We start from the raw sequence: 21346 nt of genomic DNA, 5'->3' as shown, positions 1-21346 counted from the left end.
TGCCTCACAGGTGTCTATGGTGTTGAGCAGATGCAGATAGCATCAAGTCAATATAATACACTGTTAATGGAATGCAGATAGCTTAAAGATAAACAAGCCACATCACTCAATCACTCGTTGACCGGCAGACAATCTAACGGAAGTAAAGCTTTGTGGATGTGTGTGTGTAAGCCATAACTCCAACCCGTAGGTAGAATTAGATTTAAGAAATACATAAAATCTAGGACTATCTGCACTTATCTCTGATAAGACTCTGCCATTGGTATAGTTTTCCATAACTCCTCCACACACTCATACACATGCCCACATCCATTAATTTAGCTGGTGATGACTTTCTCAATTCTGCACAGCAAATGACAACTAATCAGTCCTGTGTTGCCACCCGTGTCTTTTTACTGCGCAAAAATGAACACAGCTGATGAGTAAGGTTTTCTATCACTTTTCTGACACTGTAAATGATTCACTTGTTTTCATCATTGCATTGGTTCTCTCTCGTGCCCTCATTTTTGTCTCTCCTCTGAAGTTCATGTTCCATTATTTTGCTGTTTGCTTTTTTCAAATGAGTACTTCATCTCATCAAATCTCCTCAAGTCACTGCTAATATTTTCTCCTCCCACTCATATCTTCCTCCTTCTCCCACCTTCCCTTCCATTCTGCCTTTTTTTCTCTCCTCCCCTTGTATCAGCCTCTCTCCTTCTCCATATCTCTCTCCCTCTCTTCCTCTAGAGACTCAGGCTTGTTAATGACTTCACTGCGGTTTGTCTCTCAGTTGGCGCTGACTGCGGTTGATTATCTCACCATCAGCATTCAGCGTCAGAGACATCTGAGAGACTCTCCCACACTCTCCCACCCTCGCCGTTCATCCGTGTTGCGCAAATACCTTGTGATGTCACCCACACATGAATATTAATAAGAAACTGCATGCTACAGCTTCTTCACAAGAAAGATAGAAGAAATTAGCCTATTCTGCTCAGAAAGATGTCAGTCTTTTTTAAATATTGATGGCTTGTGGGATGTGTGGGGAGCTGTGTATGAGATTTACAAATTGTTGCTGCCTCTTGCTGGGTTGGTCTTTGTTGTGGGACTGCATGCTTTCTGGACAATATGATGTGATGAAGAACAGACAAAACTATTTACATAAACCGAAAGAATGGCATATAGACAGTATAAGTCCACTAGAGGTTGTAATCCCCCCCCCCCCCCCCCCCCCCCCCCCCCCCCCCCACTGATTACTGGTTACACATTTTCAGGGAGACTTTTAGATTAAATATGAGTCATTTTAACTGAAATTAAGAGCCCGAACACTAATCATAAAACTCTATCAAGGCTAGATCATGCCCTTGGGCAAAGTGACGCGATACATTACAGCTTTTCCGGCGTGAGAGGATAAGAAGGCTGATAGAAAGGCAGTCTAATTGCTTGTGATAGTCTTCTATTAGCTGGAGGAATCAAATGATGTGTGTGGGAATGGAGCTTTTTCGCTGTAAGTAGAACCAGGGATGAGTCATACACACAAATACAGTCATACTAAAGGGCACTTTGTAAACAAGGGTGCAATATTTTGTGTGTGTCATCCTTTTAAAAATAAAAAAAAGGATCTAATTTGGGGATCTTTTTTTCTTTTGACAGACATTTACAGAATAGCTCGGACTGAGAGACATTGATATGTGTGTGTGTGTGTGTGTGTGTGTGTGTGTGTGTGTGTGTGTGTGTGTGTGTGTGTGTGTGTGTGTTTTCAGTGGCTGGGTGCTATGATTGGCAGTCACTTGAGAAGTACAGCATCAGCCCCTGGCCTTGACCACTGACAAGTTATAGCTGCACAGGGTCTTGCATTGAAGGAGTACCCACACACACCTACACACACACACACACACACACACACACACACACACACACACACACACACACACACACACACACACACACACACACACACGTAAAAACACACACATGGCTCTTCATTCTGCACTTCAACTCTCTCTCTCTCTCCCTCTCTCTCTCTCTCTCTCTCTCTCTCTCTCTCTCTCTCTCTCCCTCTCTCCCTCTCTCTCTCTTACCACCCATCATTTATTGGCTAATGTCTCCCCTCTACTCAGCCATCAAAATCTTGCTGCTGTATCTATTTTTCTTTTTTTCCCCTTCCTCTTCCCTTCTTCTGGGAGAAAATCAGCTGCATCAGCACTGTGCTTAGCTTCCACCCCAAGAACACACACACACACACACACACACACACACACAGACACACACACACACACACACACACACACACACACACACACACACTGGGTGAGTGAATAAGATTAAAGGACGAATGACCTGATTTAATCTCTGTCTGTTTACAGCTGTAAACATGCATATATTTGGGGGGTTTTGATCAAAAACACACACGCGCACAACAATGTTGAAATGGATAAAATTGCATGTGTGCGTGCGATCGCGTGAATCTCTGAAGAGCTGTAGAGGCTAATGAAGGAGTTTCTCACCATGACTCATCACTCACCCATCTTAGTCTCATGGTTGGAGTTTTACATTTCCACCTACTCGTCTTTCTCACCTCCCTACTATTCAGATCCTGCCCTACCTCAACCTGCCATTCCACACTGTCGTCTTCTCATTACAGTCCCTCCACTCTTCTCCTATACAGCCGTCTTTTTGCACACATGCTCTGTCTGTCTCATCCTCTCTCGTTCCCATGGGTAGTGGTGGGATAATTGGAAGCAGAGGCTCTCCATTGAGAAGATGCTGAGTCCAGTCAGGTGGAAAGCCCTCTTTAACAGACCTCTGCTTTCTCCATGCGCGCACACACACACACACACACATACACACACACACACACACATGTGCCATTCATTGTGCATGCACCTACAGTATGCACGCATGCACCTATTTTTCCTCTTGGAGGAAGGATTACGCTTTCCATACAGTAAAAACAGCCAATGAGTTCCCATAACTCTGCTTAACTTCTCCGTTTATGTCTTCCTGTCTTGCTGTGTCCCTCGCTCTCTTTCGTCCTCCCTCCATCAATTTACCACTCACTTGAGACACCTGTGCTGCATATCCATTCTTTTGTATCGCTCAGTCACAATCATATCTTGCATCTCTTCCTTGATAACAGGCAATCGCCCAGCTGGCTTTTTCACAATGCCGGCTGCACGCCTCAGATTTGCTACAGCCCATATCACATTGCAATATTTAATCTCCCTTCTCATGTCAAGCCGGTTTCTGTGTGTTTTCTGTATCCATTTTGTTTCCTCTGAGCTTGGAAAAATGATTCAGGGCCATATCAGGCTTATGCCAGATGATCACAGTTTGGATGTGGCTAGAATCCTCCTCAGTTTTTAGACCTCCCCCCGCTCTTCAGCCCTTCCATCATATCCTCTATCAACCCCCTCTTCCCCGCAGTGCGCTACTGAACCAAGATGGCTGCCTTCCAACTCAATTTGCGGTCAGCGAAGGGGCTATTTGCATGAACATGTGTCCCATCGTTTAGCTGATATCCCACCGTGACAATCCCACAGAGAGGATTGAAATCATGCATATATTAAAGTCCTCTTCTCTTTTTGGTCCAATTCATCTTTCCCTTACTGGTGTTTTGCAATTTTCCCTCACCTACAATGTGGTACTTAAGGATTAAGTGAAACACTAAGGCCTCTCTTAACACAGAGATAAAATGGAAGAATGTAATAGATTGTAAAGAGTGGGGATACACATGCAGTGAGAGAGTGCATGTGGGAACATAAAATAAAAATGAAAGTGGCACTCTGTAAAGGAAATTTCAAGAATGAGCTAAAGGTAAGGTTAGCAACATTGTCATTTATTAGAATCTGTAAATCACAGATCTGATAGCACACACATACTTCCATGTGTATGCAGATATGAATCAACCTGTGATCACTGGCAGCAAATGAACAGTGGACACCTGTTTTTTAATTAGTATTTGCACGAGTTGCAAGTACTGCCAGTATGCGGGCTGCAAACAAGTTAAATTGATTCAATAGCTGAACCTTGTAGAGCTGGTGCTGAAATATGTTCCTAATAAGACAAGGCTCATTAGTCCAACCTATCTTACTTGTTTCCAACATAATTTGATTCATTTGATTGGTCCCTATGAGGTTTTTTGTTGGTAATAATATTATTTGGTGGTAAGTGGTAGCCTTAAGGTTAGAGAAGACAGCTTGTAGCCAGTTCAATCCCCCAGACTGGCAGGTTAAATCAAGGTGGGGGAATGTCAAGAAGCAGCGGTTGCCCCTCCCTCATTACCACCACAGAGGGGCCCTTGAGCAAGGGACTTAACTCCAACTGTTGTACTGTGGCAGCTTCCAGGTAAGAATTTCCCCTGAATAAAAAGAAGGCCATAGTACTTGTTACAATACTAAACAGAAAAAGAAAGAAAATTATTCAGAAAAATAGACCTTTTTTTTCCTTAAAAAAATAAATAAAAATGATTGCAATACGCTTTTGTACCGCAACGCAGCTAGTAATGTTAGCCCAGTTTGTAGCTATGAGGTAGTGTAATCGTTTTACTGTGCTAGCTTGTTATTAAACGTTAGCCGCTTACAAACGCTGAGGGAAATTTGCACAGCGTGAGACAGAAAGCATAGCTGTATTTTTAACTATGAAGACAATTCGATTGAGTGTAAGGCTACACACACTGTTAGTAGTACTAACAGTAACGGGACCAGAGAACAGACCTGGTTTATTTTGTAATGAGGCTAACGCTAGCTTGCAAAATTGTCAATATTAATTGGCTGCAGGTGCTAAAAATGTGCGTCATCACTGACACCAGTTTAATAGAGGAAGACTGTTAGCAGCGTAAATTATCCTTAATGCAATTTAAACAAGCTCTTTGTTAATTATCCATAAACAAACATTTATCCTAATGAAAATAACATTAAAAAACATCATGGACATAATATAAAGGTAAGCTACATTTAAGTGAAATAATGGCTTTCAGCTTGAGGATATTTAAAAGTACTATTAATCATAGATGATGCTGAGTTGTATTTACTCGTCCTAGTTTATGATAACTAATAATTAGGAAACATTAAAGGAGAGAAGAGTATGTGCTATTCTTGGGCAATTAAACTTGAAATGTTTTGTTTGACTAAAGATTGACTTACATATAATGAAAAGTGTGATAAAATCAGCTAACTATACATAGTAAAAAGGATATTTTCAGATATTATCAAGTAGGAGCATTATTACACAAATTCCTAGTGAAACAAGAATCATAAGCCCATGTTTATTTAATGCCTCTGAATCACTCATAGGTGTCATGATGAAACTTTGATTAAGACTAAGAATAGTCCTACATCAAAGTAAAGTAATGCTTTTAAGTTATATATGAGGCATCCAACTCTGTAAGAAATGCCAGTTTTCCTTGTGGGTAAAGGGCATCAAACCTTTACAACACTCTTCATGATATGAATTTAATGGTCTTACTGTTTTTGCAGAAAACTGAATTTCAATCTAGCAATACACTGAGCCAATTCACAGTTTTATTTATATGTTTACTGTGTTGGAAGTTATATGTATGTTTCTTGGCTTCATTAATTTAGGCTCTGTTTTTGGCACAGACGTTGGTCTGCTGTCACAGTACGGGGCATAGCATAACCAATATGTGTTGATACTGCCTGTAACCCTCACCTACGCATGGAGCAATAACGTGATGAGCTGCAAGCTGTTCATGATAAATGAAACTGACAATCCCACCGCATATCACGGAGTGGGTTTTTTTTCACATGCATATATGTATAATTTTAATTATACCAAAAGTTCGATCAGAAATGAACGTTTGAGATCTTTTAGCAAGTTAAAACCAATTTCACACTGAGACTTTTTGATAAATATGGGTCCAAGTGGAAAATTTCAACACACTAAAGAGTAAGTAAAATACCCCCAAATGTAGAAACAACAAGACTGAGACATGGAGAGATTTATAACAAACAAACATGTTTTCGGTTCCAGTTGTATTCCATATCTGAGATGTTGTGGTTGGTTATTAGGAATGCTTGTTGACTCGAAGCATGACAGTTTTATGTTTGTTTGTCTGCTCAGCTGTTTGTTCATTCTCACACGGGCTGCTGTGTTTCTAATTCACTGCGGATACATGATTGCAATTACTCTGCCTTCGCTGATGGAGAGAAATCTGTTGAGGTTTTCTCACTCCTGTTGAGGTCTTGTCATTTTAATAATTTCTGGGTGATTCAGAACCTCATTATCCAAAAAGTATCCTTGAATGCCCGAGGGAACAGCTGACTTCATACCTGACCTTGCAACCAACTGTGCTGTTGATTGGATCTTTTTTTTTTTTTTTTTGTCTGACCGTTATTGTCCTTCTGTCCATTTGTTCTCAGGTTAACGGGGTTCCAGCTGCCTTCACCCATTGTGAGTACAGGATCCAGGATCACTTTGTGGCTGCTGTCTGACTACGCGGTCAGTGGGCAGGGATTTAAAGCTGTCTATGAAGGTAACACAACATCCATGGTGTTCATCTTTGATCTATAAGAAAAGACAATCACATTGTTAATATATGGACGGGGTAAATTTGAGCTCAATCTTAGTACTTACACAACAAGAAAAACAGAAATGTGTGATTATTTGACATATTGAATATTGAAACATATTGAAAATGTAATCATCCCTAAATTATTTATGTGTCATTGCTCTCAAGTCAGTAATTTAGAATATGGAGGTATCTGTCCCAGAGCTAACTCGCTCTCCTGTTTGCATGCGTTAGATTATGAGCAAAAACTACAAAAAGCCTACAAAGAACAGGGGAAAAACAAAGGGAGAAAAACAGAGAATATACTATGACTGATGCTGCAGAGCAGAATTAGCAGTGTGCACTGAACTAAGTGCATCATTGGATGTTTTAATTTAAAGCCATTTTATCCGGCTAGGTTATCATATCTCCCTTGCCAGGCCAGGACTGGGACCTTCATCATGGTGACATGGAATGCTTTATGACCCATGGCGGGATGATATTAATGATGGCACTCTTCAAACCCACGCAGGAGGCGAGCCTAGGGAGGGGAAGGAAATACAAGCCAGTGACTAATTAGGCTAATTACCTGACAGGAGTTTGTCAGCCTTTTTGAGATATTGTGAACATGGGGATGTGGCTCGATGGAGCAACATCAAGTGACTTGGGATGCCTAAGACCACGTTGCGTGACTGGATAAAACCAAAGACAAAGACCAAAGAGAATGTTTGTTAACTCCATAGGGAGGCAATTGGGGCGTCATGCCTTTCTTTCTCACTGGCGGAAACAAAATTGTCAGACTTGTCTAAGCTTCTGACCTCAAATGATGCAGTTGTCTCTTACTGCACATATGTCTGCAGGAAGTTTACTGCATGAATTGAATACTATTCTGTACGTTGAGCTTGTTGAGCCATTAAGGCTTACTTTCTCTGCATTTTTTTGTCCCACACTGTACAGTCTGTGTAATTAATAATGTAAATCTTAAACCTTGTGAATTTGGTACCAGAGAGACTGGCTGAGTGATATCAAGCCCGTTGAGTACCAGGGGAGACAAGTGCAGTGCCATAATTACCTGTTACCCAGCTCACATGACAGTGGTGACACCAATTGAATTCAGTTGAATATTGATTTGAGTGTGAGAGATACAGGATGTATGCAGAGTAGCACATAATCGATTCATTGTAAAATAATGGATAGACGACCACCTACAGTTTGCCTATACACACAATGTGCACACATTGGACCACTCTATTCCTTTTTCCTTAGAACTGCAACCCGTTTCTGCTTTCCTTCATTGTATTCTATTCTATTCTGCTCTGGCTTTGAACTCATTTGGCAGGTTCCTCATGGCACACATAGGTTCTCTTTGACTTCTCTGTGCCACTGATATCCCACTAGGGCTCCCTGGCACAAAGGCCAGCGATAATGAACCTCCACCCCATGGCATGTCTGTTTTATCTCATTACTGACTGAAATTAACATGCGGCTTAAAATCAGCAGGCTAGTAAGAGATCAACAAACAAAAAACGATTTCTGAGTTTATTCAGTGCTGGCCAAAGGAAATACTAAATAGGGTTTTAAAGAAATGTGCCACTCTAACCTTTATTTGGACAGCATTAGCTCATGAGTGAAACATTTACTTAAGTGTTAGAAGATTAAAAGCTTTAATTTAAAACTTGCCCAGTTAAATTTTCACAATAGATCTTTTCTTCACTTGTTTTAATGCTTTGGCAGCCTCATACCTGCAGTCAGCAGGAGTAATGTGAAGTTTCAAATAACGTTTCTGCTTTTGAACTGCCTGTGAAGCAGAGAAACACCAGGAAGATGTCACAGAAGTTGAATCAGTGCTTTGTGCCTCTTTGTATGAAGCTAGTCTGACCAAAAGCCACTGGCACAGAGCCACTGTTCTGCTTTTGATTTGATTAGTTCACAGTTAGACATAGTGTACAGTGGTCAGCAGGGAACACATTTGAGAACAGGCAACAACCAAAGTTTGTACATAATCAAAGATCTCACTGTGTCACATCTTAGGAAGTTTCCACTTCTTGGTGTTGGGTGGTAATTTTAAATCATGCTCATGTAAAAAACTCAGATTCATTGTATGATATTTCCCCCCCGAGTTATTTCTAACAGATAGTATACACAGATATGTAGCTCAAGCTGTGCCTTTCAGAATAGCCTATTCTCATTTGGATTTCTCTCTCTCTCCACAATTGTTGTTTATTTAAGCAGTTTGTCACACTCCATTAGAGATATTCTTAAACAAATAGCACATGACCAGTCTTTTCCCTCTCCTCTAACTGTACAAGTCACCCTATTTTTATAGCGGTAAAATGTGATGGGCAACCACAAGACTTTATGCATAATGGAACTCTGCATTATCTCATTTTATTGGCTCAGAGAGAGTCCTATTTATTACTGTGTGTTGATAGCTCATCCTAAGCATAGCTGCAGTCCTTAACGGACCAAGTTATACCATAACCGCCCTGTCAAATGACGGTTTATCTGCAAGCGACTTTATTTCCATAGTTTTACATTTTAATGCTATATGGTTGCACTGTCGGCTGTCGCAGTGTTTTTTTTCTTCTTTTTACCCTCACAAAACAATGCCAGCCAATTGGGTTATGTAACGTTTACCTCAGGGAAAATACACTTCTGCATAATGTACTTTAGCATGCCAGTATGTAGGTGGGCATTACCCAAAATTCCACTTGTTTGCGTCATAGTTGTGATGCAGCTTTGTCACGTCTCCACCATGCTTTCCATGAAAATGTGTCGTAAGTGTTGTTAGCAGCCTGTTGTTTAGCAGCAAGGTTTTTTTTAACACAGGCTTTTCTCACTGAATACATTCATATCCCTTGTTAGATCAATCTGTAGTCTATCGGTAGTGATTAAGTGTCTGTTACAAAGACAATTTTGAGCTATTTTACTGTAAAGGCAATAAATTGTTAACAATTGGACACAATTGATTCGTAACATGATCGATCTGGCTCTCCATTCTCTGCATTCTATTCCTAGCTCCCTTTGTTTTATGCCAGTGCTTAATATCCTTCAGATTGGACAGGAGAAACACGGTCTTATCTTTAGCTGTTGTTGTGCCTTCTCATTACATACGACCCAACACATAGCCAAAGGCAACGACTGTTGTTCTTTGCTAATAGAGTGGTTGTATTTTGCTGTTGTGGGAGGTGATCAGATGCAGGTCTGATTATGTTTTTGTGCACATAAGTCTGTACACTGTCTTTTGGGCCTGTGCGTGTGCGAGTATGCGTGTTGGTTTTACTCACTGGATGTCCTTCCATTTTCGCAAATCGGATAAAAGTGTTTCTTTTTTTTTTTTTCTTAGTCTGATTGGCTTTTCTCAGCAAAGCTTTTGGCAGTAAAACCTCAGTGTCCTGCAGCCTCTTTTTATTAGGACTGTGCTTACCATCCACCATTTTGGTGCGAGCCCATCTTCTCTGTATTAGATATCTGTTCTGTTTCAGCCCACACTGCAATAAGCCTAAGTGCTGCACAGTCCATCTCCCCAACACACTGCGTAATGGCCGAGACCACTCTGGAATCTCTCCCCTCTCATCACCATGGCAACCACCAGACTCTTTTTTTTCTGGCCTTATTCTTCTCTTTCTCTTTTCCATCTCTTTGCAAACTCTTTATTCATGTTTAATCTGTAGCTATAGAGAAGGAGGCTAACGGGGCACAGGGAATTAGAAACATTTGCTGAGCTTCTGAAAATATCCACTGGGAATAGAAGAGAACTCATCTCTTCATGTCTTACTGCATTCCTTGCCCTCCTATTTATTCCTTTTCTCTCCTTTCTCTGCTTTACCTCAAATCTCAACTTCTCTGCCTTCCATACAGCATTTTGTTGCCTCTTTCCTCATGTTATCGCTAGCTCTCCCTCTCCCTCTTGAATATTAAAGTACCGTGATGATTATCTAGTCATGTGTTGCCAAGTTTCTCTCCCGTCTGTGTCTTAGTTGCATAGTCAATGTGTCTCCCAACTGGGTCAGGCGAAGAAAAAAACACAGCCAGCTCTGCTGCACGACTCAAGCAGTCTGCCTTCTCAGCATTAAGTCACTGCAGGTATCTGAAATATGTAAAAAAAAAAAAAAGAAAAGAAGAAAAAAAACGCAAATAAAATGAGGATCAGTCAGTGGGTATATGAGGGGTTTGCTGAAACAATAAGTCTCAGTGGACAGTCACATTTTGTGAAAGTGAATAAAGGAGCAGCAGAGGGAGTCCTTCCAGCAGCACAGCCTTCTTATGCATCCATTGGAGCTGATCTACAATAGCGTCTCTATCTCCTTCACCTCGACCACTGCATCCCCCTCTCTCTTTCCTTTGCATTAGCATGAGGGAGAAAGAGAGTGAGAGAGAGAGAGGGAGGGGTGGGGGCTGAGTAGATGAGGACGATGAGAGAGCAGTGAAGCATGAGTGAGTCTAGTGCCTAATTGAAAAATGAGGCTCGTCCCCTTAAGTCAGGGAGTTGGCCAAATGAAAGTGTGATGACACATACGAAAGAAGAGTATACACCTGGATCAAATCCTGCAGTCCTAATGTCCTATTTTCCCTCCACAGGGACTCATACACATGTTACTCTGGGGTGTATTATTGCCCTGTTTATGTGCTTGTGTTTGTAATTTAAAGGAAGGCGCTGAAGAGGTTTTATAACCTGCTGAGCACCTAACAGATACTTCCCTTGGATGTTGTCAGTGCTCGCTCTAGTAAAATTGGCGTTGATTAGGAAAGATAAACAAAAGTAATTGTTTGCCAAAGAGCAATTTACATTGATTGTTAGAAGGATTTTGATTACATATTCAGCAACATTCAAAAGCCATAATCCTCCTATTTTCTCTATTGATATTTCCCACCTTGCAGTCTGCTCTTAAGTGATTCTATAAAAATCAGTCATTTCTTATTTATTACTTGTGGCCAGTAGCCTCTAGCATAAAATGATCACCAAACCCCAAAACAAACATGAAAAGCATGCCTATTACAAATGTAAACAAATTACCATAACATGTCAAAAAAGAGTATCAGCCCGGCTGCAAATTATGTGCTCCATTATTCCATACTAGTCTCTATAGTGATTACGGAGCTTTTGATCAAAGTAAATGAAACATGTAAAAAAACAGTCAAGTAAAATGAAAGTGGGATTCTTACTTTTTCAGGGAAGCTAAAAAGTTAAGTATTTATCTCTACTTGCTGCACTCATGAAGAGATTGGGACCAGTCGGCAGTTCACAAACAGTCAGCTAAATAAAGTGCTACAATAATAACACTAATTCACCTTATTCAGACTAGTACACTCTCATTGAGGCTCAGCAAGGCTGAGTCTCAATGTCAATATTCTTAAAATTTTTGACAGGGCTACATTATAAATGTCTTTCTTCACCTTCAGCATAAAATCTAGAGGCTGTGATTTTTAGCACAACAAGCTAGGAAATCTCTGTAAACAGCACCACATTTCAGAGCATGTGCAGTAGCATCTGCTCTACAAGGAACTTCTCTCCTGAGAGTTACAATCTTACCAATGTTAATACTCTTTAGAGCCATTTCTAAACAAACTACAGTAATCGCTCTCTTTGGGAGTGAAGAAACATGTCACCCAATGCCATTCATGTGTTTTTGGACAACAATGGCGCTCGACAGCACAGAGGATTACATACATGCACAATACTTGTAAGTAGGATGAGTTCATTGTTGGTTTTGCTCAGCACATGAGATTTGACATCAAGAAAAATATAGGAAATCACTCGTGTTACCCGTTCAAACTGTAAACATGGTTTTAAGCTACCGCCCGCTACATGAAGCATGGCGTTTGTTAAAATTGTTAAGTGCTATACAAATAGTGTACCATGGAGTAGATATGGTGGAATATTGTTTATTATAGAGTAAATATGTTAAGAATGCATATCCAACAAGCTTGGATATCTTTTACAGCCCAAAAACTGCCGGCTGCTGTCTTTAGTTCTTTCCGGTCTGACTTGATTGCTCTCTGGACTGACCAGGTTATGAATGCACTTAGTGTGGTGTGTGTATGCATGCGTGTGTGTGTATCCAAAGCACATATTCACAGCAGTCTTTCCTCAGCTGTGAAAACAAGGAGGCTGATGCCACTGTGTTTGCATGCTAATCATTTTCTCTCTCTCTTCCTCTTTCTGTCTGTTTATTCACACAATTTAGTGAGATTCTTAAATTGAGGTTTGCCTGAATGCTTCCATTGAGTCTTAATGATGTTGGGATAGAAAACATTGATGCTATAATTATTATTATTATTATTAAGAAAACTTTTTTTAGATAGCGTTGGCATATTGGTAATTAATATTGTTATGACAACTCAGCCTCTACTCTAATTATACTGGCAATATGAAAGTGATACATTAAAGGGGCAGGAAATAAGTCATTTTCAAATAAGCATTTTCATAAAATAAATCCCCCCAAAAACGTGTCTATTCTTAATATCAGTACTTCAAGGCTGATTATCTAAGATATGCAGTACCAGTCAAAGATGATGACACCATTCCCTTGAATAAGGAGGTGTGTCCAAACTTTTGAGTGGTGCTGTACCTTTTAGGAACCATGCTCTCCAATACAGTTAAACAGAACAAAGACACATCCAGCTGAACCCAGAATACATCTAATACTGTTGTTTTAAACAATCTATTTTTATGTTTTTATCACAGTAATACTTGCTGCAGGTGGATGTCTTTGAATAGTTCAAAACTGGCTGGACTGCTGTTTGACAGAAACAAATCAAATGCCCCTTTTAGTCAACAGCAGGTATTTGTGTATGAGCAGTGCTTCAGTGTGCTGTGTTTGTGCTCTATAGGAGATTTGTACATTTTCATATGAACGTTTTTTTGCATTTTCCTTCAACTGCAGAACAAGTACAGGCATTACAGATTAAATATCCATTAATTGGTTCTTGAAACAGTCCTCAATCTCTTATCAGAAAGTTCCTGTTATATCATAGTTCTACATGGAGTCTCAAGAAGACTCATCATTCATCATTTTGCATCATCAATAGTAAAATGTATCTTCTATCGGAGCATTTTAAGGGCACTTTATAGAAAATAAAATACCAACAATAAAATAAATGTCTGAGGGTAAATCTATTTTGACTGTCATGACATGGAATTAAATTAGGACCCTGGCACTGGAACACCTAAATATAATTCAGCTATCATTGATGTAATTAGTTACACCTCTTTAAAAATAGACACATTTCTGCAGTGAGAAGGATCTATTACATTGACTTAATTATTGTTTCACTTCCTAACTAGGTTGCTGAAATTGTATGTGCTTACTCCTTTGTCTCTATGTATTTTCTGAAAGTATTGTTTCAGCATTAAGTATAACTCCGTAAAGTTGAGCGCCCCAAACATTTTTACAACACAACCAATGAGTTCAACGTGAGGACGATATTATATTTATTCTTTTCAGGCACCACCCGTCTGTCACTGGAGTTGTGCAGATGCCATAGTAGCAGCGGAGCCTTTTAAAATTTAGATTTTAAATGTCAACCATGTACAAGTTGAATAGAGCCTTGAACAGAAACCTACTGTAGGAGATTAGGGCCATGTAGATGCCTCCAGACTTGGCCACAGCCCAGTACTTGTGTGCTCGCAGGCGTATAAAGATTCAGTTTTTGTTTTTACTGATGTCTGCTCTCCCACAAGTGGTGACTCACCGCTGTTATTTCAATGAAACCAGATGGGTGAATTCCTCACCTGGAATTTTTTGCAATCAAAACTGCGTGTGTGCGTTTTCCTCTGTGCATTTGTGTGTCCTCTGCGACCAACCAGGTCAAGAACATCTTGATTCTTTATTTTGCTGTTTTATAAAATGTAAAAACCAGACCTTGTGAAATATTCCCCAAATATTTTTTTAGAGAACAAATTCAACAGTGTAGCCTTGTAAATCCTCTATTAAGCCTTCTAACAAAACACTATTTGATTGTGATTTCTACATGTTCTTAAGTAGATGTTTAATATATGAACTTGATGGCAGTATAATTTATTTCTTGAGCCTTGGCTTCATGTTGTTACTGTTATGTATAAAACACCAGCTTCACTAAAACATTGGCATTACAACATTAGTGCAGTTTGCTTAAATATAGAACGGCAAAAAAAAAAAAAAGGTAGTGCATCACAGTTTTTCAAAGGCAAAGCAAATTGAGACATTTTTGGATACAATATTTACAATCAACCCTGGTGATTCTGATTTAGACAGGTCATTACAAACTTCCCCTCACAACAGCAGAATACCTTTAAAAGTTTGTGATAGAGACAACACATCCACAAATCAAGAAGTGCTCCTATCAAGAGCTGATTCCTTATCCTTAGATGTACTTGTTCATATGGTGTAGCTTTTGCTTCAAAGGCAACTCCACAGTGACAGATAAATATAATTTAAGAGGAAGGATGCCAGGAACAAGTGCTTCTATTGGAATGGAGCTCAAGTGCCTGAACTTAGCTCATGTTAAATGGAAGCCCGGCTATTATGGCTGTAATTTTAGTGAATGTATTTAGTAATTTTCTTGGAAAATGTGGGCTGTCTGGCACGTCTGTGTAAGTAGAGCTTCCGCTCTGGCAGATTGTAGCTGTTATTAGTGTTTGGCATGGGAATGGGCCGCCAGCGCGTCTGACCGTTAAATGCTTCTGACAGTTAATTAATGGCTGATTGTTGTGCGGCAGTTCTCCGTCAGCCTAATGAAGACTGTTTCAGCTCACGCACACACTTACATAAACACACCCTACTCTTGCATACACACTGACTTTCACAAACATAAACTTTACATCTGTATTTCAGTGCACAGGAAACATTCAGACAATACAAGACGTGTTGATGAGTTTTATGCAGTTAACCAATAGTGCGTTTGCAGTCTGTTTTTCTGCTCGAACACAATGAATTGTTATCTTTTTAATAATTCAAGATAATTATATAGAAATAATCTTATCTGGCTTTATTTCTCAATGTATCTTTTATTCTGGACAGAGTTAGAGACAGTTAAATGGTTTTGACATCTGAACAATCTAAATTATTTGTACACGTCAGATGAGTGAATGAAGTCAAACAGCAGCTCTTCTGACTTAGTTCAAGTGTAATCATGCATTATATTGTTCTTAACTTCAAATGACTGCTGAGTTTGGCTTAAAACAGTGATGTAGTTGTTGAAATCCTTCCAGTCGTCTTTGTACCTGCTTCACATTCTGTTAATATTTGATACTGAATCCCACACCTGAGCCTTTTTTGGATTGTTTTTCATATTTTCTTTAATCTTTTCTCTCTTTTTATAGAACTGACATGATCTAAGAGAGTTTTTGACAGTTCCCATTGCCCCGCAAATCATTGCCAGGCATGTCTGCTCTACCCAGCACTGCAAGACACTCATTTTTTTGGGTCTCTACCTTTATTCTTTCTTGCCCTCTATTTGTTTTCTGGGTGAATGGGCAGCAAGACAGGGTCTGATCTGCGGTCAGGACAAGCTGTTGTTTTGCTCTCCAGATAAAGGGTGGAAAACAACACCATAGGTGCACACAAACAGATGCACACAGTACACGTATCCAAGCGCACCCATTTACACAAGTGTACACAGGAGTGCACACTCAAACGTAGCATGATGACTCTGTTGCACAGTGGAGCATGCACAGAAAGGTCACTTTTCCTTGTGAACCTGTGGTTTTGGATCAGTTTGTTTGCAGTGCTTTAAAGCAGCCCAAGAAGTGTGTGCATGTCCATTTATATGACCAGTTCTCTATAACTGCTTGTGTGGGCGACTACATATGATATGCTTCTCAGCAGGGATGACTCCGTGTGCAAAGTCAACATGTACTCACTGTAGGTCTGTCCCTGACTCAGGATATTAAGGCCACTCAGAGTCGGCACTTCAGCAGTCATATTCTCATCTATATTTCTCTATATTTATCTCTTTATGTACAGTGTTTACCTATATTCAGTGCACCACTGCTGCAAAATTGCTAAAATTTTCACACAATCACTAAAATCAGTGGGCACATTGTGTGAGCATGATAACACCCCAGTTACCATGGAATTAATTTGATTCTGGTCTGGTTTAGGGAGCAGCAAAAGTCCCTGAAGTTAGCGACAACGGATTAGCCTAACCTGACCAGGCGCACTTAAGGTTGACTGACCTTTGAGATGGACCAGCCATACTCATTTTAGTGTCAGTCTCAAAATGGAGAAATGTGTTGCTGCTGAATCTCTTCTGAGTTTTTCTTTGGCACCACTGACGCCTCAAAGCAGTTAACCTAGAAGAAACACTGCCATATTTCTTTTTTGCAGGCCTACATTCTAAACGTTATTACTTTTTTCATTTTATTTCTTCAATACATCCTCCTATGAAAAAATATTACTCATGTCTCCACCCAGTTACATTTAACTGACGTAACAGCCTACATGAGGCTCATTTTTTACCTGCAAGACTTGTGTTTTAATGCTGCTGTTCATCGTTTGTGATGTGAAAATGTCAAATTTCCACACAGAAAGATAAAAGTGTGCATCCTGGTATTATTTCAGTCATAGAATCTCTTCTGTCTGCTGCTGACAGCGCTGTCAGCTGAATAGTAAAACACACTGGACAATAGAGGAGGACACGGTGTAGATGCCGGTACACGTCTGTTTTAAAAAGGAGTTTTGCCGACTTTGCTGCATTTGACATACATTACAAAATGTTTGGATGGAATTTATGGAATATATAATATAAACAAAATATGTCATAGATTATAGGGAGGAAACTATATCATATTCCATCATTGTAGGATTTTCTGCAGTTTGAAATAGCATTGTTGTTGTGCTTCCAGCTCTACATAAAAAAAAATCCTCAGCCCTGAATGGAAAAGACATATATGACAAGAAAAAATGTATTCCTGCCTACTGTTAAGACTTTAAATGCTTCAAACAGAAAATCAATCACTCAATGAATAAGTGAGCTCACGTTTACAGAAACCTATAAACATTTCTACCCTTGTTTTTCACACAGTTCAACTGAGAAAAACATGCAGTCCCTCTGGAACTGTGACCCTGTGCTGTGTGGATGTTTGACTGAGTGCCTGGAGCAAACAGGCTGCGTGCTTGTGTATGTGTGTGTTTGTTTCTGTATGATAGTGCATACTTGTGTGTGTCTATGTAACGAGCCGAACGCATGTTAGATGGCTGTCCCACTTTGGGGAAGTGACTGAGGTGTGAGCAGTGTGACAATGGCACATGTGACAGGCACTCTGAGGCCAGTACCAGGGCAGCGGTTTCGGATGTTTGTGTGTGTGTGTGCATTTCTATACTACACGTACATACAAGATTGTGTGTGTGTGTGTGTGTGTGTGTGTGTGTGTGCAGTCAGGAAGAATGAACATTGAGGTGTTTCTCGCATGCCTGTCTTCATTTGGCTTCTCTGAAAGGCCCTCTGTGCTCCCTGCTGTTTCCGCACTGACAGGCTACACACTGACAGGTCCTACCCTCACTGCATCCTAACAAAGAGAGAGCGGGAGATGGTGAGGAAGACAAGGGGGAGACACAAGAAAAGAGACATCAGCTGTAGGAGAGGGAGGTAGCCACAGAAAGAACTGAGTGGGAGATGTATAGAGTGAAGGGAGAGAGAAACGGGAAAACATGGAAATAGAAAAGTAAAAATGAAGAAGATAGGATTATTGAAGTGTAAGAGACACTTACAGCTGTGAGGTAATGCATGGCGCTATGAAAGAATCTTGTTGGAGTCACATCATCGCGAAAAGCAGGTCAGAGGAACACAGGGAACGCCACGTGGCACATTTGCTGCCCTGTTGCACCTGCACAGCACTAACCCATCTCCACTACCAATGAACCTATCTCTCCAAAAAAAAACACCTGGAAACCCAATCGTTCTCACTTCTCCCCCACCACTTTTCACTTCATTATTGGGGTTTTGACCACATAAAATGTCACCTGAAACACTTTTTCCCTACCCCAACTTGCTTGACTTCTCCTAAAGGTTGCTCCTGTTGTTATTCCTCTACTGTTTATGCGTGATAGCAGTCGGTGAACAAATTCTGCCACTTTATGAAAGTATGTAATTATGTGCCTCGGTTGGCCTCTTGTAAATGTCATCTGCTCAGCCCTCTGGATCGTAGACTTTGATGTAATTAATTCCATCCTGAGATAACCCTCGTCAGCCAACTCGCTGTAAAGTAAGGGTGATGGTTCACCTTTTGAAACCGTGCCCCCTTTTCAGTGAAGGCTGTTAGGATAAATTCTATCCTACGTTTATGTGCACAGTAACTTCAATAATAGGAAGTGAATTAGTCATCCAAATGACATGTTTATACTCTGCACTCTGCAGAGCCTTTTGATACTACTAGTTTAGTTTTAGATGGTTGGAATTTTAAATTTTTGTGAGTCCAGTGCTGGAGAAAATGCAAAAAAGCAAGAAAAAACCCAGAAGTAATGAAGTCCATCTTTTTCCACTGTAAATATATACACTGGAAAAGTAGGACTCTCACTCTTCTTGACTTTCCAGTCACTTATTGGCAATCAGCACATCCACAGGCTTCTCATTTTTAGCCTGCAGCCATTGATTTTGCTGGCATCGGTGGATTTCATCAGCTATAGTTTATTAATGCTACTCTGTGAGTAAGCGGAATTGCAGAATGAAATGACCTTATCTCTGCTTCGCTCTCTCTCTCTCTCTCTCTTTTTTAACATTTCCATTTAGGCCTGTCATGATGATTACGTTATTGACTTATTGTAAGATACATAGACATGACCCCGACCATTTTTTCTGACCTTCATATTGCCCATTGTGTTGACATGTGTTTGTTTACATAACAATATGATTAACATTTTTGCCAACGTGATGCCACAATAAATAGCATAACTTATTGTGTGTTGTTTATCTATTTGAGATAAATAATCTATTTGGCTTTAATCCCCACGTTAATTCCTGTATCAATATTTAATCTATTACTTATACTGAGCTATAAAAACATATAATAACTATTAGTTTGTTCAAATGGCAGCCGGAGGTCGGTAGTTCCTGCTTACAGACAATAAATCCTCATGTTTAAGTGCGCTAATGACAGGTAACAGTTTAACTGCTAACTACTAGCTGTTGCTGTCTGATTGCCTCTGACCGGAGGCTTTAAGTTCACAGCAACTACATCAACAATTCCATCCTAAGACGAGCTGGGTACTTCAGAATAAAAGCATGTTAATTTATTTAATTATAGCAGTGCTTTATTTGGCTTTATTATAACAACACTTTATTTGAGCTGGTTTTGCCATGTAACTGTGGTATAAAATCGTCTTAAAATGACATAATATCATTTATCACAACTCTTTCTGGGACAATATATCATCCAATAAAAGTAGTTAGTTGGACAGGCCTACTTCTGTTCTCCCACTTTGTGTCTTTCCCTGCCTAACAGTCATTTTTATCCTTCTCTCCCAGCCTCTATCTCTCATCAGGATTAGCCGCCTTTGCTTGTTAGCGTGCTAGCTCTTTTTCTCCCTCGCTCCCACATTTGTTTCTCGTTACAATCCCTGTTTTGTGTGGATTAGTGCCCGTATTGTCCTCGGATTAGGGTGTCATTGTTTCTGAGCTGGGATGAGGTAGGAGCGTGCTTCTGAATATGTGTGTGAGCGCACGCATGCACAGTATGATCAAGTGTGTATCCACATTTGAGACCGAGGTGATGAATCTCCTTTTTTTTTTCCTTCTTTACAACATGCAAGTAGCACAAAATATAAAGCTTTGAATTGCCTTACAGAAAGCCCTGTAACTCAAGCTCTTTTCTTGTTTAATTGGCATTTGTCTTCTCATTGCCAAGTGTCAATGCAACAGTATGTTGTAGGTGTAAGCCATATGGTTGATAAAGCTGACCTTGGAGTCAGGTGTGAGGAAGGGGAGATGGGATATGTGCTGGGATTGTCGTGTTGTTTATGTCATGTTCAGTCACTGATCACAGAGAGAGAAAGGAAGAGTGAGTAAAAAACTATTAAAAGAGGTTTGTGTATTGACTGCATAGCGGGAGTACTGTGTTAGCTCGGTGTGACAGAGATTCAGCAGGTGGGAGGCAGGGGAGGTCTGAAGGCAACGCTGTGACCATCAAGATGCACTAAAAATTCCAGGTAATGCTATGTCAGACCTGTCATCTGTTGTTTGTTACCATACAGTATTTACTGGCTTATTTACTCTCTTTTCTCACAGATGAATTAGTGTGACATTTTATTGATCCAAAAAAATGTTGCCGTTGGAGTTACAAAGTTGTTCAGAAAGACATATAATCACCCTATCTTTCAGGTCTGATTTCTGGTGCAGTCTTTTCAGTTCCCCTCAATTGCTTTCCTCAATTAGTTTGATTGGAATTAAACTTTTAACAGCATGAAGTGTATTTACTGAAGACTCCAGTATAGGCGACTTCAATAAACCCCCATTTATCATTAAGCAGCTGTTTAATCTAATACATCATTAAGATTGCCTTGCATGCATGTTATCATCCATGATGAAATACCCAGTGACGGTTATGAACAGTAACCAGTGCATTCTCTCTCATTGCTTTAATTGATATCAACCAACCGGCTCCTACTTGGCTGCTGTGTTTAATCATTTCTCCGTTTACTAGACTGCTCTAATGTGCAGCCATTCATCAGGCCGGACTTATTGATTGGCCGTTGCCAATTCCTCCTCTCATCCCTTTCAGACCTTATCGACTGTTGAGTATTCACTTGTTATCCACCTAAATGTCAAAGGTCAAATTTAATCTGGTAAGATGCAACTCTGTGTATGATTTTTTTTATTTTTATTTTTTTATATGTCAATTTGCACATTTAAATTAAATGAACATGGTTGTTTATATATTTGAAG

At 40.0% G+C, this 21346-nt stretch overlaps 1 protein-coding gene across 1 annotated transcript in view; it reads left to right on the top strand.

The window, feature by feature from the left end:
- csmd2 (CUB and Sushi multiple domains 2) overlaps positions 1–21346 on the top strand; it is a 240549-nt gene that overhangs the window by 33610 nt on the left and 185593 nt on the right. The window contains exon 3 of the mRNA XM_062436522.1: positions 6357–6469. Within this exon, the coding sequence (XP_062292506.1) occupies positions 6357–6469 (113 nt within the window). The remainder of the gene's footprint in view (positions 1–6356; positions 6470–21346) is intronic.

Source organism: Scomber scombrus, chromosome 16, assembly GCF_963691925.1.
Source record: "Scomber scombrus chromosome 16, fScoSco1.1, whole genome shotgun sequence".
Lineage (NCBI taxonomy): Eukaryota > Metazoa > Chordata > Actinopteri > Scombriformes > Scombridae > Scomber > Scomber scombrus.
Note: the sequence above shows the minus strand (reverse complement) of the source record. Positions and strands in the feature narration are given on the sequence as shown.